Source organism: Calypte anna, chromosome 8 (assembly GCF_003957555.1).
Source record: "Calypte anna isolate BGI_N300 chromosome 8, bCalAnn1_v1.p, whole genome shotgun sequence".
In the NCBI taxonomy this organism is placed as follows: Eukaryota; Metazoa; Chordata; class Aves; order Apodiformes; family Trochilidae; genus Calypte; species Calypte anna.
Window position 1 is genome coordinate 13,433,975 of NC_044254.1, and position 24,012 is coordinate 13,457,986.

General features: G+C 38.6%; 2 protein-coding genes across 3 annotated transcripts in view; one reads left to right on the forward strand and one right to left on the reverse strand.

The window, feature by feature from the left end:
* The first annotated feature begins 1,092 nt into the window (after positions 1 to 1,092).
* F3 (coagulation factor III, tissue factor) lies at positions 1,093 to 7,296 on the forward strand. The gene is made up of 6 exons (XM_030455264.1): positions 1,093 to 1,192; positions 2,207 to 2,321; positions 3,903 to 4,087; positions 4,477 to 4,658; positions 4,771 to 4,930; positions 6,098 to 7,296. Exons 1-6 carry the CDS (start codon positions 1,123 to 1,125, stop codon positions 6,235 to 6,237), a joined length of 852 nt encoding a protein of 283 aa, XP_030311124.1. The 5' UTR covers positions 1,093 to 1,122; the 3' UTR covers positions 6,238 to 7,296.
* A 7,475-nt stretch (positions 7,297 to 14,771) lies between these two features.
* Positions 14,772 to 24,012, reverse strand: part of ABCD3 (ATP binding cassette subfamily D member 3) — a 30,869-nt gene continuing 21,628 nt past the window's right edge. For both annotated transcript variants that reach the window (XM_030455022.1, XM_030455023.1), the window contains exons 9-23: positions 23,703 to 23,845; positions 23,319 to 23,388; positions 22,822 to 22,891; positions 22,602 to 22,699; positions 22,432 to 22,523; positions 21,907 to 21,995; positions 21,761 to 21,833; positions 20,691 to 20,754; positions 20,240 to 20,317; positions 20,082 to 20,147; positions 19,890 to 19,979; positions 19,563 to 19,682; positions 19,047 to 19,151; positions 18,429 to 18,485; positions 14,772 to 17,760 (exon numbers count right to left, since the gene is read on the reverse strand). In XM_030455022.1, coding sequence (XP_030310882.1) covers positions 17,683 to 17,760; positions 18,429 to 18,485; positions 19,047 to 19,151; positions 19,563 to 19,682; positions 19,890 to 19,979; positions 20,082 to 20,147; positions 20,240 to 20,317; positions 20,691 to 20,754; positions 21,761 to 21,833; positions 21,907 to 21,995; positions 22,432 to 22,523; positions 22,602 to 22,699; positions 22,822 to 22,891; positions 23,319 to 23,388; positions 23,703 to 23,845 — 1,293 coding nt within the window. In that variant the 3' untranslated portion in view covers positions 14,772 to 17,682. The remainder of the gene's footprint in view (positions 17,761 to 18,428; positions 18,486 to 19,046; positions 19,152 to 19,562; positions 19,683 to 19,889; positions 19,980 to 20,081; positions 20,148 to 20,239; positions 20,318 to 20,690; positions 20,755 to 21,760; positions 21,834 to 21,906; positions 21,996 to 22,431; positions 22,524 to 22,601; positions 22,700 to 22,821; positions 22,892 to 23,318; positions 23,389 to 23,702; positions 23,846 to 24,012) is intronic.

Below are 24,012 nucleotides of genomic sequence, written 5' to 3' on the forward strand. Positions count from 1 at the left end.
ATATTTTCCAGGTATAAGACATTATGAAAATCAGCACCAAAATAAAAAGTCAGCTTAACACTGTAAAATGCACTTACGTCTCTTAATTATAAAATAGCTGCCACTATGTAGTTTGTTTCTCACCTTCCATAGTCATGAGCTAACTGCAAACACAGCTCCCTCTGCAGTTTTAATGTTAGGCAGAAACACAGAACACAAATCCCTGGATGCAAAAGTTTGGTTAAGTGCTTTGAAATGCAGCACCGTGAGAAAGAGCAAGATATACCAGATAGGTAAGAGAGCCTGTCACAAAGGCTGTCCTGTAAATTTGTAGGAAAAGGGAGGGCTAGCAGGTTTCTGGATTACAGGAGAGGTGAAGTACAAGTCCCTGAACCCCTGAATCCTGAACGTTATTTGCTGAATTATTATGTGAAGTGAGCCTTGACAGGGCTCCTGTGCGCATATGCACAGAACTGAGGATGTGAGATAACGTCAAATGTTTTGAGTGCTGAGGCAAGAATAGACACATGTAAGCCTTCAAAATTTACAGGATGTAAGTTAAGTAACTCAGCATCACTCCCACAGGAGCGGCTACCTCCTGAGCAGTCACTTTTGAGCCAGGGTGGTGGTAGCAGCCCTCGCTTGACAGCCAGAGGTTTGCAGTGGTTGAAGGTGGATGTCAGATGCAGCCCAGTTTCACCAGTATTCCATCCTATAGCCAACAGCGTGGAAGCAATGGGGTGGTGAAGGTGTATGGGGACATCAAGAAAACGGGGAGACAGGCTGTGGGCATGCCCAGGTGTACTTGCACATCCAGGTGGGCCTACGCCCGGGGACACGGTGCTGGGGCTGAGGCCGCCGGGCCCCACCATGCCGCCCCTTGCCTCAGTGTCCCTCTCCTTAGGGTAACACCAGCTTCCTCAAGAGATCCCCTCTTGCTCAACGACCATCGTCGATGCCTAAGCGCTTCCGCCGGCCCCTCTCCCGTTCCCCGTGACCCCGTCTGGACCCGCCGCCCAGACTCGGCCGCTCCCACTGCCTTCCTCGCCTGGCGGCAGCAGTCCCCGCCTCTCGTTCCACAGATATAACCCCAGCTCACCGCGTTCAGCCTCGCCGCTGACCCGCTGGATCGCTCCCTCGAAGATGATGCGCACCGTCGCCGGAGGACGGGGGCTGCTGCTGAGCGCCCTGCTGTGGTGCTTGGTCGCCGCCGGTGGGTAACGACGGGCGGGCTAGCGGGGGGTACAGGTTCGGGCGGGCGGGACGGGCGGCGGGCTCGATGCCGGAGCGAACTCCGAACCCTAGGGGGAGAGCCCCCCCGCGCCGGAGGGGCCGTTCAGGGCAGCGGCTGTGGCGCTACCCACCCGACGCCGCCTCGGCAGCTCTGCGGGTTGCCGGGGCTGTTTGCTTTCCGGGGAGAAACCCGGAATGTCCGTGGCCGGGTCGGTGCGCGGGAGCGGAGATGCGGGTCGCAGGGCTCGGCAGTTGCAGGCGGCTGCTGGCCTACAGTAACAAGGACCTGCAGGATTTCTTTCCATGGTCCCGATTCGGAGGCGAAGAAGGTGGTGTTTGGAAAAGGAGTAGGATATCGCCCGGTGAAAAACGCTTCCAGAAGTTACAGAGGTTGTGCGGGGTTTTCCACTCCGGCTTTTCCCGGGAAGTTCCCCGGAGCTGCGGCTTCTGGCGGGTCACCGCGACCTCCCCTTCCCTCTGCACGGGCCAGGCCAGCCGGGGCAGCCCCGCTCGGATGTAAGCGTGCAGGACAATTTTTAAAAACTTTATCTTCCCAAATAAATAAATGGGGAAACTAGAAGCTAATGCCTTCTGCGGCAGATAGGGCCAAGGATGATTTTTAGCTACACCGCAATTAGTTGGTGCCTGAACGTTTTCATTAGTATCGTCAAGATTTTGTAGCTTCTTAGGGAAGATTCAGAAATTATTCTTGGATCAAAAAGGAAGCGCTAGACAGAATTCCACGTAAGTTACCTCAGCAACCTCAGAGTTTCAAGTAGGAAAATAATTTTTGTCTCATATTTCTCGCTTCTGCCAGTATACATTCCTTCAGCAAGGCGAGCATGAGCCCAGAGGGCAGGACCTAGTCTTTTCCCCCATAAGGACATTTCCAAATGGCAATTAACATCAATTGCTTCACTTAACTAAACAATAACTGCAGGGAACCAGGAATTGCATATAATATGACTGATGGCACACTTTTCTGTATTTAAAGGCAACCCAGAACTACCAACAGCTGTTAATATAACTTGGTCTTCAATCAATTTTAAAACTATACTGCAGTGGCAACCAAAACCATCAGGTTACCTCTACACAGTAGAAATACACGGGTAAGTAACTCCAAGGTGTGTCCATTAATGGGGACCAAAGAAGGTGCAAATAGAACGTGGTCGAATGTTTCTGAGGCGGAATGTAACAGAAGAGCCCAACATTAGGATTTGGGAAAATTCCTAACCCAGCTGGTAATATTTCTTTGTATCCAAGTACAAGAATGTCTGAGCCAGGCTTCTGGTTTTGTCTGCTTCATAAACACCAAATTGAACTTTATATCAGTATTTCAGTTTGGAGGTTTGGTGCAGGCCAGCTGCAGTGGTCATCTAGGCCAGAATACTGTGAAGAAGTTGACACTCAATCTAACATACCGTACAATAGACAGAAATTCACCTTTTTATACCTTGAAGGTATCTAGACTGAGTCTTTTCTCTTTAGCCTTGGGAGGAGTATGATAAATTTGAGTCTGCTTTTTATTCTAATTGGTGAATCATAATACATGAACACTTTGTCTTGCTGTCTAATACTAAAAATAACCTTTGTCTATCTACCTCCATTGAGACATTCTCTGTCATCACAGTTTATGATGAGTTTATGTAAGCTATGAAATATTGTGAACATATAAGGCAGTTTATATGAAGTATCTAGCACCTCTTTCAGTACTGCGTAAAAACTTCCATGAAGTTTAGTAATAAATCTGTGATGTTTTTAGCTCTCATATTAACTCATAGATTGTTACGAAGCATGCCCCAAGGGGAAAGAGCATCATTGACTCTCCTACGTATTAATGAAAATATGGTACTGTAGCCTCCTCTGTCTGTAAAAGTGGCATAGTAATGAGAGTTTTCTCAATCATTAATGGATTAAATACTAGTGTAATGGGCTAATGTGCTCTTTTATTCTTTAATGGAGTTAATAAATTAATAGACTTAAAAGCACACACTTAGTAGAATGAATTTTATTATATTTATGAATCTAGTGTTTCCAGTGATTTGTGCTTGCAAAAAATTGAAGTCTGTTTGCCCAACATTTGGCACAGAATCAGATATAGTTCTGACATGAAGGCACTTCTTTCGACAGGTTGCTCTTATAGATGAAGTGTGCTTAGTTTGCTGTCTTCTCTCTACATTTGCAGAGTTGACTTGTCTGATTACAAAGATCAAGCCTCCTCTGTCCCTTTTCAAGGCATTTCTTAGACACTATTACTAACTGATCTGTGACATCATAGGAAATTTAGTGAAGTGAGAAGGGAATTCAGGCAACCCTTAAATAAAACTTGACCTAATTCACCCTTTCAAAGTGATTTGTGCATCTTCTATTTTGTCAACTGCAGAAAAATCCAAAGTAAGAACTACTTATGGTTTGTCATCAATTTATGTAAAAGATTGAGTTCTTATTTCATATATGTATCCAATAGCATAGTTGGATACATGATTTTCTTGAATCTGCTTTGAATTGTGAAACATAGCTGTACAGGATAGTGTTCTCCAAGGTTTTTCTTCTCTGTTTCAGCTTAGTACACCTTTTCAGGTGTTCCACTGGATGAGAGTAGTCTATACAGTTTGAGGGGAAAATATGTTCTTTATATGTAAAAGTCAGGTTGGAAAGTGTTGACACTTTCTTATTTCTTGCTCTTTCAGACAGACATATGACACCAAAAAAAAATGTATACTGACAGCAAAAACAGAGTGTGATGTTACTGATGTGCTCAGGAATGTACAAGAGACCTATACAGCACACATACTGTCTGTAATGTCCTCGGGGATGGATAACTTTGAAGAACCACCTTTTGCAGCCTCTGAAAAATTTACACCTTACAGCCAGAGTAAGTAGGTTTGCCAACTAAATTTTACAATTAATTTCCTTTCAAGATTACTTCAATTGACTTAAAAAAGGTTGAGATTGGGCCTAAACGTTTACCATATATATTCTTACCATAGCCATACTGATACCTGAAATGTTGATGTTCAGGCATAAAGGTTTCCCTGTTGTAGGGGGGTGTGAAGTATTTTAGTTACAATTTTTTTCTCACTGTGGTGAGAAAACCATTTTATCACTGTGTACTAGATGATATTTGTTAATAATCTAGGATTTCACTGGATTACTTTGGGTCAGTAAACTTACAATAGGGTGGGAGCCTAAGGGAGGAAGAAAATAGAAAGTGTTGTGCAGAAATATGATGTCATTTTTTTAAATCTAAAAATGTTTGTTTAGCTGTTCTTGGAAAACCGGAGATAAAGAATTACACACAAAAAGGTTCAAAGCTGACTGTTGTGTTCCAAGATCCTCTTACACCATATAAATTTCCTAATGGAAGTTTTAAGAGTGTTCAAGATTTTTTCCAACATGACCTGGAATACAAACTCTATTACTGGAAAGATCAAAGTTCTGGAAAGGTAAGGTCTAACTCTACTTTTTACATATTCTGTAGCTATCTTATAGATACAGAACTTCTGTGCTACCTTAAGAGCAGAGAACACTTTCTTGACGCATTTTTTTCCTTTACAGAAAGATGCAACAACAAAAAGCCATGAATTTGAAGTCAGTGTTGACAGCACAAAGAACTATTGCTTCTACATACAGGGAATCATTCCCTCCCGCAGAGAAAACCGTAGTGGTCAAGAAAGCACAGTGGTTTGTACCAGTGTAGGAAGAGGCATCTTGGATGGTAGGTATCTGGTGAGCATTGTCATATGGTCTGTAGTGTTTTGATAAAAAGATGCTTCAATCTGAGTATATTTCTGTGTACTTTATCTCCTTAAGTTATGATGCTTGTTATAGAGTAAACTATTCAATGGGTAAAGTGAGAGGATGCAGACTGAACATGGAAACTCATAGGAAGAACTCACATTAAGTAGGAGTCCACCATCTTTACCTAGTTGGAGTTGGTTTTACAATTTTACTAAACCGTTTTGATTAGTTTTAAATTGTCTGAGTTGGAGGCTGGTCACTGAGGCTTCAGGTCTCATCACTAACCTTCAATTTCATTGGTTTTGTTTTCTAATAGTTTTCCTCAGATCCTTCCAATAGTAGGCCCCATAATAAGTGCTTGGGGGGGGGGTTAGCTCTAAAACAGGAGTTCTGAAAACCTGCTTAACCATTGACTTGAAGTGTGAACTGAACTTCAGTTATTATCACAAAAGCAGATGATTTAGTCTAGACTTTATTCTACATTACAAGGTCAGAGGTTGGCAGATTGACTTCTTTACTGGTAAATAAATTAGTGAGTGGTTGGTGAATCAGCCAGTCTAATTCCAGAGAAACAATGTGGATAAAATTTTCTTCAATATAAAGTCAGCAATATTTATTAAATAATATCACATTGCTGTACTACATCTTTCTTCTCCAGGTAAGAATATTAGTAGAAAAGCTCTTCCAAAACTGGCAAATTAACTCTCTTAACTTTCTTATGTAGATATATTTTTTGTTTATCACAATAGTTGAATTCTAGTAAATTACAATCTGAAATCTCCTTTGTTGGTGTTTTTTAGCTTCTAACTTAGAAAAAAAAATTCCCTTGGACTTAGTTTCACAGAAATCATGCAGGAGATGGGGAATGGCTTGACTTATTCTTGTGGTGGTAACATGATATTTTAATTCACTACCTGAACTAGGTTATAACCTAGTGTGAACCAGTTGTGAAAAAGTGTGAGCTTTACCTTAGTTCAACAAACTCATCTTAAAATGAAGTAATTTCACACTAAGGTGGCCATTCCACTTCCATGGTACTGTAAAATACAGAAAGCATTTTTTTTAGTTTAGTGGATAGGGGTGTAAGAGTTGTGACATTATGACTTCTGATAACTGAATCTTGTGGGTTTTTTCTCCCCAACAGAATATGGAACAGAAGTCTTTATCATCATAGCAGTGATAGCAGTTGCAGTCATCACTCTTGCCATTGTCCTGCCAGTGATCCTGTGTAAACGCAAGAAAGCAGAAGCTGCAAGAGAAAAAGAACCACTTAATGGAGTCTAGGGAGAAATCACCGTGGACACAAGTGGCAGTTCCAAATCAAATCAAACAAACAAACAAACACAACAAAACCCATAAATTAGGTAGTTGGGTGGAGCCTTTTAGCCTCTCTGATACAGGAATTTTGAAGCATAAATGTGGATCATCAATCATGTGGATTCAGAATTCATTAATCACAAATGAAAATTCCAAATATCAGGAAGCCCTGTGTCACTAGTGGCTGGAGGCTGGAAAAGTATTCTGGTGAGCTGTTACCATATCCTAACCCTGCTAACATACTCTTCCCAACCTCCTTCTTACTATCTTGTCTGAAGCAGGGTTCTGAACTAGATGTACCTTGAGTTGACCAGGTATAGACATTCTGAAAATATGGCCTTCCTGAGCCAGAAGGTTTATGGTACTTGTTAGGGTAAAAAACACTACTTTTGAAAAATATGTATCCTTCACCTAACTGAAAGGAACATTTTCTGTTTCTATGAAACAAAACCTGTATTTGTCTGACTTTCTTTCAAGCTTATTAACTGGTGAAATGATGTGCTATTTTAGATGTGACAAAGATGCTACTATTCTGTCTGCACTTTTTGGATAAAATTGACTTTGTCTATTTACCTTTCGATATAGACAAAGGTAAAAAACCTGAAACTACTGCACTGGCAAGTGGTAGGGAGCACTCTTGAGGTAGGCAGCTGCTGTCAGTCTGGAAAGCGTATCCGGATTACACTACACCTAGAGTTATACAGAAAGGGAAGTCTGATGGTTCCAAGTAAGTGTTAGAACAAATACTTTGCAATTTTTGAGTCAGTAGTAACTCACTTTATGAGAGCACTGAGTAGGTAGCAGTATTTGCTGCATTTTAATCATTATTTTTAATTAAGCTGTTGGTGAATTAATAGTTTACATGGGATAGATTCCAATCAGCTTGGTGATGGGATTTGGAGGTACCTGTTGGTTTGGCTATTTGAATATTTATTTTATAAAGGAAAATCTAATTTTTATACTGGTGTTATCTGTATTTATAATGGTAATTTATATTTTTATAGTAAAATAAAGGTGACTGGGAAAATAAGACTGGATTTTCTTTTTTTTAAATTAAGTACAGCATTTATTCAAGAACTAAATTGAAACTACAATTAAAAAACTAACTTGCAACAGCAGTGTAGACAAGCTGGCAGAAGTCTAAGCAGGAGTCAGCAAAACAGAGCTGCTACCAGAGCACCTACTACCCAAGAGGATAAAAGTATGAGAAGCCACAGTTCACCAACTGCTGAATGCTTCCAGAGAGTCTTGGGTTGCTTTTCAACAGTTTGCTTATGAAAGTGACTCCTCAGTGTCTGCATTCAGAGCTTCTCATGCTAAGGTCATTCCAGACATCTCCTTGGGTGTATGGCTGGCAGCAGTGCCTATGCTGCTTGTGGTAGTGGTACTAATGTGCACCGTGGGGCCTGGGCCAGATATGAGAACTTCTACAACTAATGTTGGTATCTACTGCTGCTGCTAGCAATGGTGATAGGCACCAAAAAAAATATAAAAAATAAAATTGTATTTTGTTTATTTATATTTATTTATATGTATTTTATTGTATTTTATGTTTTTTATTCCTGTTTAACAGTCTTCTGTGAAGATGTGAATGTGGTTTATTGGAGGATTTTTGTTCTTTAATTTCCTTTTTTACAGAGGGAAGAAAAACACCACCATCCCCCCACCAAAAAAATCCCATTTTTCTTAATATTGCACAATAAATGTATTTTCTACAGATGCATAACTCTTGTATGGAGGAGGAATCTTAGAACAGCAATTAAAACCATAAGAGCTTGTAGGAGTAACTTTAAAAACATTCCAAAGTTATCATCATTGCTTCCCTTCCCTGTGCTCTTCCTTGGCTTCTTTCAGTGCCAAGCTTAGAAAAGGAAAGAGTGCATAGGAACAGAAAATCCTGTAGGTTACAGCAAAACATTTTTTAAACTAGACCATGCAGTCAATGGTCATAAAGTACACAGAATGATGATATAAATCATGAATTCTTACTTAAGGTTTTTGATTTGTTCTGGATATGAAGAAAGAAAAAGAGAGAGAGAGAAAAGAAAGAGAGAGAGAGAAAAGAAAGAGAGAGAGAGAAAGAAAAAATAAGAAAGCAAGCAAAAAAAGAAAGCAAAAAAAAGTCCCTTAAATGGCATCATGAGCCACTACTGCACAAGTCCTGAGGACCTGAGGCACCCGTGTTCCCTGGCTACAGGATGTTTTCATCCAACAATGCTGAGTAATGACAGTCACGGGGCTCACAGATCCTGTTTCAGAGAAGTTTTTTGCTGTTTGTTGAGACAGTTGAGAAAGGGGCTTTTTATGGCAGACTTCCGGAAGTATTATCCCTTGGGTCAGTGTGTTGAGCCCACGCAAAATGTTTTATGCAGAGATTCAGCTTTCTCAGACTAACAGGGTGAGTGAAAAGAGTTGTTGAATAATTCTGTTGTCACTAAGAAGGCAGACTAGGTCCTGTCTACAGCCCAAATGTGGCCACTTCAGCACTGTGTGGATTTAAGACAGAGCCAGTGATCCAGGGAATTGATGGAAGAAAGGGAAGGCTTTTCCAAGACATGTAAGTTTCCTCACTTGTCTTCTAAGAAGGTTTCTGTAAAGAACCATGTTCCTACTGATGCTCCTGATTTCCCCTCTTCGGCTTTGTTCCTTGTCAGCTGTATCAGAAAAAGGTATCCAGCTCTTTTAAGTGGATAAAAACATTTGCACAGTGCTCTGACACAATATTCATGTTCTCTCCTTACACAAACAAATACATAACATTCCATACTCTAATAAGCCACTTTCATTTATAGTGCTTTTAAACCACATTTTTCTTCAGGTGAGTGAACAAAGATTGATATTGTTCTACTACTTTTCTGTCAGCCCTAACAACATTACAGTCAATAACATTACCATGGATGCTTAAAATGAACCACTGTACAGAACTTCATAAATGTATAAATGATAGGTATTTCAGCAAAGAGCCTAGCTAGTATTTATTATTTTATTATTTATTCTGTTTCTAGCAGACTCAGCTAGCTCTCACTCCACTGTGAGAAAGCTGCTGCTGAGAGGCATGCAACGATAAGAATGTGATTATAAGCTTAACTTGGATCACTAGTTATGGGGCAACTCAGGACAGAGTTTCTGCATTAAGTGAGAATAAACAGCTGTGACAGATTACCCACTTGGTTCAGTTTTGTAATGCCGATTACTTTCCAGGTTAGTAGTGATTGCTACACAGTTTCAGAGCCTTGTAACACACAGGAATCAGTGGCCTTTTGACAGTACCAGGCCCAAGAGTTGAGTAGTCTTCTACTTGTGCAGTATTTATCTGCATACAAATAAACAGGCTTTCTGTAGCTTACGTTTATCACTGAGGGAGAGACACCTGGTATTCATGCTTGAGAAAAACAGGACTGACAAAAAGAACAACCTGCTAGACAGGACAGAAGCAGGAACTGGCCAGCTGAAAATCTTTCCACAGCCATTAGGTGTGGTGTTATTCACCATGGCATATGCACTCATGCTATATGCTCTTTCCCATACAGAGAAACTGCCACAGAAAGCTGCCCTTCCCTTATCTGCTGGTGTGGTCCCCCAGTGCTCTACAACAGGACACTTACAAAACCTCAGGACAGATGTGCTGAAAATCTCCTCTTCCTTCCATCTTATGATAAGAAATCTTGCCACTAGTGAGATCCTCCCACTTCTTCTGGCACAGGCTCTCTTCCAGCCCACAAGGCCCATTTCAGTGTCTCCCCAAAGGACCCAGAAGGACCATCTTTTCCATGCATTTTCTCAGCCTCCTACTGTAGCTGAATTAGGCAAGTTCATATGAAGATTTGCCTCAGTGGAATGAGAGAAATGGAATTCTTCCATTAACCCTGCCAATACAGACACAGACGTGTTACTGCCTCTAGGTCCTACTTTGTATGTTCAATTGCAGGTACTGTACATGTTTCTCATCTTGTAAAAATTGGTGGCCTACTCATGACATACTTCAGTCATTTGCTCCTGTAGGAAGAATTTGTGCTCCTTATTTCCCCTGGCTCCTTTAAGGATGTTTCCATTCCTCTCCTCCATCCCTTACTCATTTCCATTACCTTTTCTTCCCCAGAGGTGAACCCACTGTCTCAGGATCTCACTGAAATGAAGATACAACATTTTAATGAAATTTATATTGCTTAGTCAACAATATATTAATAGCACAGCAGCATTTCAGTATTTTTTTACTCTCTACAGCTTCCTTTGGCCACTCTAATTGGATCAATAACTTCCACAGCTTTCACTAGCACTATCCTGAGTGCCTTTCTCAGTGCACCTTACTGATCATCCCTCTGTACTCAGCTCTGGTGAAGCTGCATCTTGAGTACTGTGTTCAGTTCTCTGCACCTCACTATAAGAGGGACACAGAAGTGCAGGAGCATGTCCAGAGAAGGGCAACAAAGCTCATGAAGGGTTATCAGGCATTGGAATGGTCTGCCCAGGACAGTGGTGGAATCACCATCCCTGGAGGCATTTAAAAGGCATTTGGACCTGGTCCTTAAGGACATGGTTTAGTAATTAGATTATGGTGCTGGTCAAAACTTGGAGTGGATGATCTTGGAAGTCTCTTCCAACCTAAACATTCAATGATTTTATGATCCATATTTGCTTCCATAAAGCATCAAGGGTACAACTAAACCATTATCTGTTACCACCGCAGCTATTGCTACAGTAGTGGAACCACAGACATCACAGATCTGTTCCTTCTTTGCTCTTCATGCTGCTGTATCAAACAGTAGCACTGCACACACCTCTCCGTGAGCCATCTCCAAAATGTTGATTCTGCAACTGCACCTCTGATACTACGCTTCATGTGACATGAAAAGGTGACCCCAAGTGGCAAGAAAAGGCATAATCAGTATGTGAACAATCAAAATTTTCCTTAATACCCATTTTGAATCCATATTCCTCCAAAATTTGAAGGAAAAGAGAATGTGGAATGTGCTATATCCTCTCCTAATAAAACACCTAGCTTGAACAGTTCAGGGAGATCTGATAGGAAGGGCAGGAGCAGCTCTCTCCTCACAAAAACTCTCCCTACCTTCTATTTAGTCCTGGTTTCCCTCTGCCAGGTTCTCTTGAGTTTTTATATACCTTGTCTTGTCCACTTTTCAAATGCTGCTGGAAATAAGGCCCCAATTAACAATCCAGCAGGTAGCAAGCAAGAAGTACTTATTTATTGCCAATCATTATTGGCATTATAGGGCTAAAGTCTGCAAAAAATCTACTCCCTTCTGCCAAAGTTCTCCTTTCATCTCAGAAAAATCAGGATAGCTCAGAATTAGGAGATTTTCACACTCAGTGTTAAGCTTCTTACCAGACTTTCCCCTGTAGGCTTCAAACAGAAAACAGATTCCTTTTGCTGACCTTCTAGCTTTTAGAGGAATGGACTGAAAACTTCAGAGAAGGGACTAAAGACTTCTACAAGCACTGGAAAATGTGTGTTGTTACTTCACATGGCATAATGTCTGTAAAAGCTCCATAACTTACACTGAAACATAAGCTATGTTTGGAACTGTGATAGCATGCTATCTGTTGAGCAGCAAAGGAAAGAAAGGGATGAGTAGGAATAGCTGGAATGCAGTCATGTTTGTAACCTGTGCTATTTAGGGCTTTGTCTCCCTTGAGTTCTGCTGAGCTTGTCTCAAAAAAGCAACCCCAAAAGTGTTTGAGGGAATGACCTCCCACTCCAGAGGCTGTGACAGGTTTATGAAGTCAAAACAGCTCACAGGTGAGGGGCTGCTCTGCTGTATTGAGTCTCCCAAGCTGCTCACTACACTGTGTAACAGCCTTGGGGACAAGAGAAAACAAGATGTACACAGGTCCTACTATCAAGTATCTTCTGTCCCACCCACACGAGGCACTGCGGTGCCTCAGAGGAAGTTTACAGAGGTAAGCACCCTAAGCATGAAGAGGTTTTTGTGAATATTATAGCATCAACCTCATGCAGCCTTTTCAAAATTCCCTGTTTAGGACTATTACAAATACAGCTATTCTAATAAAAAACTTTTAAAAAAATTACATGGTTAGTATTTGTGGGCTGGGTTAAAAGACAAAAATGCTAATGAACAGATTTAACCTTGGCCCCTTAATTCCCTATTAAGAGCCAAAAAATTTTGCTAATGTTTCCTGGATTTCCCAAGAAGTCATGTTGCAATATGCAAGACTGCCTCTGAGCTTTAAGAAGCTTCTATAGCTCACACACTTTTCTTTTGAGCCATTTTTTTTTCCTAAAGACATCAGTTTACCAGCCCCTCTACAGATAGTTTATATTTTTTTTTATTTACTAAGTCTGTCCCATGAGCAGTTTCTGACACAGCTGTTTCCAGTTCTGCTGGTTTTGTGCCAATATATTCTTGCAGTAGAACACGGCAATAAAGAAAATAAAGGTCAGCTTTATTCTGGGGAGGATCTTAACACTACTTACCCTGTCATGATTCACAACAATTAAAATTAGTCAAATGGTTTTCAGTACCTGCTTACACTAAACCGTTCAGGGTTTAGTGAATGGTTGGGGTATATTTGGGTTACATAGAATGAAGGGTATATTTGGTTACATAGAATAATTTCTCTTCATATATACATGGCCTGTCTTTTCCGGGGTACTATTCCCCAAATTTTCTGTAATTAGCTTTAAAAAATAGTTATTTGTACTAAACTCTGAAGTTATTTTAACGAAGAAAACTTGTTCAGTCTTGTAGGTGATTATACACAATTAAACCAATCCTAAGTCTTAGTTTTGTCCAGGCAGCATCAACCTAATTTTTTCAGTTCTGTTCTATTTTGGTGTGGCATCATGTGCAGATGCCAATTCTTTCCCAGAATGAAGGATGAGTGGGGAATAAGGATGTCAGTTTGTGGACAAGGAGAGGGGGGAACACGGCCAGGTGCTCTGGCACATTGAACTCCTTTTACCAATAAAAGAAGTTTATTGAATCTTTTTGGTTCAGATCTGCCAAAGGTCACTAAGATTGATGTTTCTAATCACCGTGAGGGACTGTGATTGTAAAGCCTGGTTTGTGAAAGATAAATTCCACTGAAGTAGAGTGTCCAAGTTTCTATTTTAAAATGCCAGTTGGATGATTATTCTTTCACTGTTGCATTGCTCACAGGATTACAAGTAGAACTACTGTAGTTTCCAAAGTCAATCCCCATGGATTTTCACCAGATGTTTAGGTTTATTATTTCTACATAAACTCTGAATCTGTCATATTATACAAATCATTCCTTCAAGACAGCTGCTGTCTGTGAAGTTCCAGGCCAGTTGTCATCTGGCTCTGCTTATGAATACAAGGAATAAAAATGATAGAGCAGTTTAAAGATGGCTGAGCAACTTCAATGATACATTTTTTCTAAGGTTTTACACCAAAAGATAAATTGTTTTCATAGTAACCTAGCTTAGCTGTATTTCCGTTTCAAGGTGAAAGAGAAATCAGTTTCATGTTATGCCTGAATGCACACCACATGAGGAGTGTAGCCGGAAAAGAGTCTCTTGTCCGGGATCGATGGGTTGATACGGTGATATAGACTCGTAGGATGTGATCTGAGTCTATCACCCACAGTGTGGAACTAGCAAAGATGGTCTGCTGCTATGGAAGCAACCAGCCACTCTCTCAGCTAGCTCTAGAATGAGCTGCCTCGGTGGGTGTGAGCCTCACTATTTATTGGCCCCATGGTCTTGCACATGCTCCATAGGGGCCCAGCCCTGACTGGGCACAGGTGGGGTTGATAGCAGCTCACACCCACTTCTTGATGATCAGAGGCACCTGGTCGCTCTGTTCCACTACAGAGGAGCTTCATCAGAACACAAACTGTAAGCACCTGTAAGATGCACAGCCACTCTAAACTTCCAGATGGAATTTAAAGCATCATTAGGAACAGTCTGACTGTATCCAGAGCACTGGAACCACCACATGTGAAGGGAAAACCAACAAACCAACCAGCATCCTTCCAGAGCTGCACATCACTGAATCATGGAACCAAGAAGCCTCTTTCCAAGCTCATGAAAGAGACCAGCACAAACCAACTGGTATATACAGCTAACAAAGAAGCAAATTAATTATACATAGAAATAAGCACTTTGAACAGCAGCTTTAAAAGCAGAAATTTGAACTTGCAGTGTCTATTTTCTTATTGAAGATAATTTATAGTTTATTTTTTCTAGAAAACCGAGGTATGTTTTCCCCCCCTATCTTCCAGAGCTGGATTACAGGTGATCATTACAATGGACATCTGCTACTACGTATGACAATTATATATAAACAGTAGATTTTAAACTCCTATCATGATGATAAGACAGCTTAAAATTTTTTTTCACATCTCTAGAACACTTCAGAGCATCAATTATTAGGTGCTGGACTGGTAACTATTTAGGCCACAGAGGCTGGATTCATATAGAACAATCACTAAATTAGTTCTCTCTGTATTGTTACAATATTTTTGATCACATCATCAAGAAACATAAGAAGCCTAGACAGATTTTATCTTTAGATTTATTATTATTTCAGAGGCACTTAATGTCTTACATTTATATAGCGCCATTTCCCCCTCCAAAGCACTTTACAGTATTTACATACAGGAATGTTTCCCACCACTGTTGAAATGCAACCACCTGACTATTACCAGTACCATCTTCAAAGCACCAGCAGTTTGAGACTGAAAATACTCATCAGTACTTTGTCTTACTCAGATAGTTCAGCATTCCAGTTTTCAAACTTTCAACTTGTGCTATTAAAAAGACCTAAGAGCTAAAATACAGTATCACAGTGCAATTCTGCAACAGAACTGAGACTTGGAGGATCATTTTCATCAGATTTTTCACACCCTTTCATTAGACCAAGTCAATCTCAAACTACTTTAAGGCCTTTTAAGAATTTTCATTCTAATATATCATTCTTTTTAAGACTTTCTTTATAAGCCTCTCTTACAAGCAAGTGCAGATGAATATTTTTCTTCCAGGATATTTAGAAACACTAAATCCTGCCTCTAAGGAGAGAATGCATCCTCAGTTTCAATGAACTTCATGGCATCTAAAGACAAACCTATTCCTCCTTGGTTACAGAGCTGGATTTTTAAATTCTTTTTTGTTTTTAATAAAAATCTGAAACTACACAAAGTTCTGTTATAAACCAATTGAATTGTAAAGTACCTTAGGACTGGCTGCTGGGGTAGTATATAAATATGCTGTAAGAGGTTTTGCTTGCAAGTGTTAAAAACAAAAGTATCCCAGGTTCACTACTTCACTGCAAAGTCTGCTTGTCACAAAGATTAATAGCAACTTTCTCATTGTATAGTTTTTTTTATTTCTCTCTCTAAAAGGCTACTAAAAGATCCCTTCCAAGGGAAGAAGTTGTATGTGTGCTGAGAACATTCACCAAAAAAACCAAAACCAAAAACCAAACCTATCTGGCATCCTTATTTTCATGGTTACAATTAAAAAATACTACCACCTCATATACAAGGTGCTGCTAGTTGCTATGCTATGGCTGATGTGAAAATCTGAGTCCACAGAAAAAAATGAGTTAGACAAGATACCTATTAGCCTTCTTGTGGACCAAGCTCAAAAATGTATTCTGGTACCTTATTCTATTGAGTACACAACAATTCAGAGAGGCTTTTTTGATTTTCATTTCATACTATGAATCAACTGTGGTCACTATATCCTTATACCAGGATAGCTTTTTGCATTTGAGTACTATGGAAGAATAGTAGCACTGTCAGGTACGGGCCAGAACTATTGTAAGAGGAAAAATATTAACACACAGCAATTTTAGCAAGAGAGATGACTTATCAAACTGGGTAAAAACTAACAGACATCAGAGCATCCAAGTATGTATCCATTTTATAAAAAGTTGGTTTTAACCTTAACTTGTGATGACAGAGAACAGATTTATTGCATATTTTATGCATGCCTTCATGTAGTGCATTCATATATTGTATCTTACATGGAACACTAAAAAAAATTACTAGACCTTCACTGTACAGATACTGTAATTTGTTTTAAAACCTAAACAAGTGATTCAGTTTGAATTATACCTTCCTATTCCTTGATCACAAAAATCAACTTGCTGCATTTATGTTTGTCAAAGTCATATGGCAACCACAGTAATAATTTGTATGGAAAACACAATTACAGTAAATGAAAAAGTTTGGTTTCTCCAAGGGGATTTGGCAGCTGCAACAAGATAACCAGCATGGACTAGAGATCCTCTGACAGCAGCAAGAATCACTAGTGAATCATATCAGAAATCAAGAAACCTCATGTCAAGTAAGAGAATACAAGTGAAGCATAAAATAATTTTAAGCTTCACAGCCAAGAAGACCAAACAGGAAGCACCCTTAACACTTGCTTTCAAACTCAGACCTCAAGGGCAGCTAAAACGATGAGAAAATCCAATTTTCTGTTGTATTACAGGACTGAATGCACACAGGACAGACAGTCTGCTACTTCAGTCTAACACTTTTAATCCCCTCTAAACACTACTGATTTCAAGAGAAGAATGATTGGATCCACATTCTTTGCTCTGTTTCTATTTGTTAAAGACATTAATTTCAGAGCTGAAAACAGTCACAGGATTGCTTGATGCAAGGAGTATCACCTCTTTTTTGTCAGTCCTTCCCTTCCTCAACCTTCTCTCAACTACTCATTGCCACAGTATTTCTCTGACAAAAAGGGCATCCAGGGTGGTGGATGGATGAAGCTCTTGCTAAATTGGTAGAGAATGGAACTGCTGAGCAGCAGGAAGAATTGCATGGAGAGACTGATGTTAAAGAAAATGCAAAACCCAGAAAAGAACAAACTTATTTTTTTTTAGCAGGAGAAACTGTCTTTTCGGTTCAGTCCTTCCTTTATCAGCAAGGTTGTACTGGCTACACCACAAGGCTTGCTCAAGAAAAAGGCTCTTTCATTAAACAGGACACAGAGATCTGAAGATGGGAGAATGTCCTGCACAATGCAAGGTAACTCAGAAATATGCATAGAAGAGAGCAAAAATCCAAGACTGCTTTGCAGGAACAAGCGAGGTAGCAACCCTAATTTTAACAGGGCTTTTCACTGAAGGGAAAGAAGGTCTACAAAAGTCAAATCAGCTGATTTCAAATGGTTTGCATCCCAGGATGAATCAGGTTACACTGATTTAAGCCCAATTTAATTCAGGCAGGTTTTTAAACCACAAGAATAAGGACATTCTTAGTACATATCAATAATTAAACCAACATATACACAATTAGCAATATCCTACATAATAGTAAACGCTTAACAGCTTGTTTTGGGTCATCCTGGTTATTTTTAAAAATAAAACAAGCTGAGTAGTTTTATTGTACAATGTCTGCCATCCTACATGCTTTCTGTAATCCTCAGTCTCTGTAGCACTTCAGTTTATGACTTCAGGATCCAAATTCAACTGTGTCTTCAGTTATCTTCTTGAACTCGTAGTTCCCTCTGCCATCCATATGCAGGTAAAACTGAAATAAAAGAATGTTATCAATCATCTGAAAATTACCAGCTCTATGATAGCCTAAATAACATTTCAATGCAAAATTTTACTCAGCTAGCCATGCAGTAAACTTCTCATGTTCCATTAAATTAAAATACCTCTGAAGAAATAGCTGAACTATTATTGATCACATCATCCATCAGTTTGCTAGTAGTCATGCTAGATTTAACATTGCTGTCTTGGGCTTTGAGACAATACACTCAATATAGATACTCATCCCTGTATATTAATTCAGTACTTTTCCCACACATACAGTGTGTGTGCATAAAAAGTAATAAAAATAATAGTCATAGTTTGAACAAAATGTAAAAAGATTAACTTTTTAATGAATAGACAGATCAGGTATCTTGAAAGCAGGAGCTCCAAGCTGTTAACTGGATTCCAGTTCAAGGGTTTTTGAGGCTAAGAAAAAAGTACCTAGTGAGCCTGCCATATTTTTGAGACTATTTTTACAGATAAACTTAGAAATTTTGGTTACTTTTCCCTTCACAACCAGAAATGTAAGAAAATTTGAAATAGTGCGACTGGGTTATGAAAATAAAACTTTGGAACTATTAAGATCTAAAATAAGAACACCTTGAACTGGAACCCCTTACCACCTACAGATACTCTTTATCAAAAACAAAGAATACACACATCATGATGCTTCCAGAGTGACTTTCTATGGGAGACAGTGAAGAGAGTGATGCCAACCTAAAAGGAAAAAAAAAACACAATAAGCCAATTAATTTTTTCCTCATGCGTTAGGTTTTACTTATTTTTCAGTATCAGCTGAAGAGCTTAAAATTCATAAGCACAACCTTCCAAACTTTCCTATTAACAGTACAGATCTGTAGCCTTAATACAAGATTTTGCAGTAAAAAAGGAAAAAAAAGCAAGTGGTTTCTATCTTGTTTTGCTAGAGCGTTTGGCTTTTCATATCTCAAAACTGATGAAAACGTTAATTTTCAGCCTTTCACTTCTTCTACCTTGGCCAAAAGAAACCTCTCAAACCACAAAAAAAGAATGTAAAATGAATATCAAATAATCTAAAATTTTATACTACGAGTTTGTCTGGAAAAGAACAGAAGTCAGACATACATTTAAATTACCCTAAGACTAAAAAATAATCGCAGAATTCTAATATGTATTTTCTTCTAAGCTTTTTTTTATATTTCTTTTTAATCTGCACTTGGCATAAGAAAGAGTGAACCTTGTATCATTTTAGGTTTCCTCTTAACCTACAGAGATACAGTTGTAGAAACAGGAGCTTACCTTTCTGCAGTGGCTGTATATGTAACCTTCTACATCAACGCTAACAGCACTGGTACACTCATCCAGAATTGCAAACTGGGGCTTATGGTAGAATAACCTTGCCATCTGGAATGCAAATCAAAAAGCTGCTGTGGATACAGAACTACAACCAGTAACAGTGCTAGAAGTTAAACTAAGAATTAGTGTCCAAAAATTCTCTCTGGCAAGGGTACTTCTTAAGTTAGCACTCACTGAAGCATGAAAATGTGAGAGCTGTATATTATCTTTACATTATTTTTAGAAAAAAAATTGGAATTTCTTTTTGAATAATAAGGAATGGTAAAAAGTCAACATTTCTTACTAAATTTGGACTTCAATAAACAATATTTTAGGGTTTTTTCTGGTTGTTCAGGTATTCCACAATTTGGGTGTTTCTTATAAATAAAATACTAGTATTTAGGAAACAACAACTGCTTATAATTCAGATATTTTTGATCTATGTCCTGTATGTTAAGCATTTATGGTTTTGAGACATACTGCCATTCTCTGTTTTTCTCCCCCGCTGAGTACATCCATCCAGTCCTGAACACTATCCCAGCCTCCTTCACGTTCCAAGATTTGACCCAGCTGGACGTTATCCAAGTACTCCTTCAACACCTTTTATTGAAACATGAGTGAAAAAAAGACCTTAAGTGAACTTACAGAAATAACTGAAAAAGGTTGCGAAGGGTTACACTGATGTACAACTAACCCTGATAAGCACTAGAAAGAAACTAAAGACAGTTTCAGTAGCAGTTTCAGTATTTTTAACTCTGAAGCATTTCTCATCTTAAGACAAAGTGTTAATGAACTAATTATTATTACCTGGTCAGAAATTCCTTTCTTTCTCTGATCTTCTATAGTGTCTGGATATATAACTTGATCTCTGAGCGTTCCTAGAGTCATATATGGTCTCTGAGGTAGAGTTAGAAACAAAAATGTACGTCAAATATTTCTTAATGTAGTCAAAGCAGGACAAAAGAGAACACTATCATCCACTAAAGTACTTTGCCTCACCTGGGGAACATAGAACAACTTTCCTCGTACAGGTTTTGTTAAACGCCCACCAAATAAAGGCCATAACTGCAACAACAAAAAGGTTTAAACTTGACAAAAAAGTCCAGTTTCGACAGTAATTTGGATTCTCCTCTGTTTATTTTAAAAAATATCCTTACCTCACCAAGGACACGGAAAAGCGAGCTCTTCCCACACCCATTTGGCCCACAGATCAGAACATTTGCACCAGATCGAACCTAAAAATGCAAAGCAAGCATTAAAAGGGTAGCAAGAAACTACTGTTGAAGGCTTCTACAACCGGTAAGACAAGCTGGTATCACCACTGCTTTCTGACACTGCAATTAGTAACTTCCACCAATAATTAACTTTTTTCCAACTAGTTTAGCACCAAGTGCAGCTAAAAGAAAACACACTTGTAACAATATTTTTAAGAGCTTATTGCTTTTTTCTATTAAACTAATATGATTACTTTTGTTCAGATTTGAGCATATATAAGAACTTCTTCATTCTTGCTTGCACATTTTTAATAAATCAGATTACCTCTGAAACTGCTGTATAAACCTTACAATTTAATAAATAGGTCATTATCTATAATATTAAAAAACTTACCTCAAAGTTAAGGTCTTGAATCAAAATATCTCCATTAGGTGTCACCAATGGAACATGATCAAACCTATTTGAATGTTGCAATACAACAAAGGAAAAAAAAAAAACAAAACTAAAAACCAGTAGTTGCCTCAAAGCAGCTAAATACTGCAGACCGCATGCTCACAAAGAGATTTAAGGCATAGGACAAGGCTTCAGCAGTACTTCATTGAGTACTCTGTCCCTGTTTTCAAATATTAAGAGCTAAGGAAAATTCTGGAAAGTGATAATTTAGCATTTAACAAACAGCTACAGATAATTTTTTTCTCCTTCATATGTTTTTTTCTGAAGCCTCTGGTCTTTCAAGCATCTTGTGGATATAAACCTACACTGAAGGATGCACTTTATTTTAAATCTGCTAGTGAAAGAGTACCTCTTTAGTTCTAGGATGCACAATGAATGGTTTCTCTGCCCATCTCCCACTTGCTTATTAAAATAATAACTATTATCCCCTTTCTTTCTTCCACACACTTCCCCTACCACCCCCAACCCCTTACTCCACTATCTGCTTTCCACACTGAACCAGACTGAAGTTATTAATCTCTTAACTGGCTTTACTATATGCTTTTCAGTAGTATGAAATATGTCAATACTACATTCCTGAGATTGCACCAAACTGAGGAATTGATTGCAATTTTACTACAGTAATGAACCATCCAAGCATACAGAAATACAGGCAAGATTTTTCAAGTGAACACACGTTTGGCCATAATTTTTACAGCTGAATGATATAATGGCAAAGAATCTGTAACCAGCATATTTCTAAGATTCTTGATTAAGTGTTTAGAAAATGGTCCAGGAAGTCATACTCCAAAGGACAGCAGGAAGGACAGTCTTCTTTTAAGATAACAAAAACTGATTTACACAATACAAATGCTCTGTGGGAGTGAGGTGGAATTATTTTAAAATTATAGTACAACAGCATCTGCATATTGCAATGATATGTAGTAAAATATCTGTTAATAGTCATAGAGGGAAAGACTGAAAATCTAGACATTAAAAACAATGAGGTTGTGGAAACTTTGTAAACATACTTGATAAGGTTGTCAGTGTTGATAATTTCTCCAGATCCAGGTATCAAAGGCAAAGCTTGCTTTTTATCTGTATCTTAAATTAAGAAAAGAATATTAGAGACTGCAACACTACATAGAGATAATATTGCATACTATGTCACACCTACCTTTTTCTTGTGATACCATGGTACGCTGATATTTGCCACTATTCAAGTCCTTCAGAACCTGTGTTAATTCTGTAATTCGAGCTGTGAAACTAAGGGGGAAAAAGAGAACTGTAAGTAATTAAGCTTTAGAAGTTTTAGAAATCCATAGAAGCTCTAATGAGTACTCTTTCTAATGAGTACTCTGTTAAACTATCAAAATGACAGCTATTCAACCCAGCACAGAAACTGTATGTTTACACTTTAGAGTTGCACAGAGGCTGTCCAAAATTCATAATATTTACAGGAAACTTTTCCTGTAATAGGCAATATAATCAATATACAAATTGATGAGCATTTGTGCTTTTTTAATTAAACATCTAAACTGTATGCTGCTACTATTCAGATATTAAATTAGTAGTGGACATTGCTAGCATATCTACAGCTATGTTTCAGCATAAAATGTTTCTAATTCCTTAAAATGGGGTAAGACACAGCACCAACATAACTTGAAGAAAGACTATTTTATAAAAATACTATTAAGCTTACCCAGCCAATCTTGTCATTTCACGGCCAGCTAGGACTATCCTGCCCAAAGCTTGAGACATTCTCAGTAACATTCTTCCACTTTGGTAGTAATCCTAGAGTAGAAGAAAGTTTCTTTATGTGGACTAATAAAATTTAAATTCAGAAAGTCATTTTAATTCTGGCCTACTTACCTCCAGGAGCTCTGCATGAGTACTGTTCTGATGACGAGGATCAGACAGGTTCAAAAATGGACGACTAACAACCAGGTAACCAACCACAGTGGCAAGGTCTGCAGTTTAAGAGTACATATTAAGCTACACATTAATTGAAGCCATAAGAAAAGAGAACTCTCAGCTAAAAGTTGGGATTTTGTTATTTATAGCAACCCAATAGCACTGAGTGAACACTTACATTTGGCAATGATCGTATCAATGAATCCCATAGAGAACCGGAACAGGATGAAATTATGCAGGTGTTCCACCTGGTATATTACAGAAGAAAAAAGGTCAAATTCTATCAGTACCTGTTTTAATACCTTATATTACTTTGTTTGATTAGTTTGATTCCAGTTATTTTTCACTAAGGCACAGATACCTCAACACACCTCTGACTGTTACAAGCATTGCTCAAGTGGCCCTACCAGCAAAAACCTGCACTCCACATCAAAGCAACCCACACTTGGAACTAAGCAAGAGAAAAGTGTGGTGGGTGAAAAGGAGGTAAGTGGCAAGAGGAAGACCATTATACCAGAAATTTGTCTTCTGCTTATAGCCTATTTATTTTTAGATCTAATGACCGCAGCGGTATAAACAACAAGCCACCATAATTGGTTTTTATTAATATGTCAAGAATGGCCATAAAATTAATTGAAATTTTGCTTGAAATGTTTTAAAATACAAGAGACTTACCAGCTTACGAAAGGTTCTGTGAATAGTCTGCTTTTCTCTCAAGTTGCCATTATAAAAAGCAATTTCTTCACTAAAATAAAAAAAACAAAAAAACAAAATCCACAAAGAATGCAACTTCACTTTGTTAAAGATAGTCTTAGAAAAAAAATCAGCCATAAAACACTAAAATATGAATCACTCACCATATGAAATGAGTTCACAACAGTGGAATAGAAGATTATACCCCAGCTACACTTTGTCTTTTGAATTGGGAACATAATGCACATATAATTTAATAGTAATCTGAACAAAGATACAAGCACTTTCCAAATATACTTTAACATACAGCTTCCATTTACACCACAGTATGACTTCGTTACATTTCTTGCCAAAATAAATTTATACCTGTTTGTAATAAGCCGCGAGTTGACGTATCTGTACTCCCCTTCGTATTTTTGTTCTATAATGGTCATCTTGCCAATTGGTCTCCTTAAACGTGTAAGGAAAAACCCCGAAATAATCAAGTATGCCATCATACTAGCTGGACCCTGTGAATATATAAAAAACCCTTACCATCTAGATGGTCTCAAATTACAACATCTGTACGCAAAATTCCCAAAAAAGCATCGATCCCTGGATTCTTACCTCCCATGTATCTACCTTATTAATTCAATTACTTTTCCAATTCCCATCATTGCTGTGAAATGAGGCAACC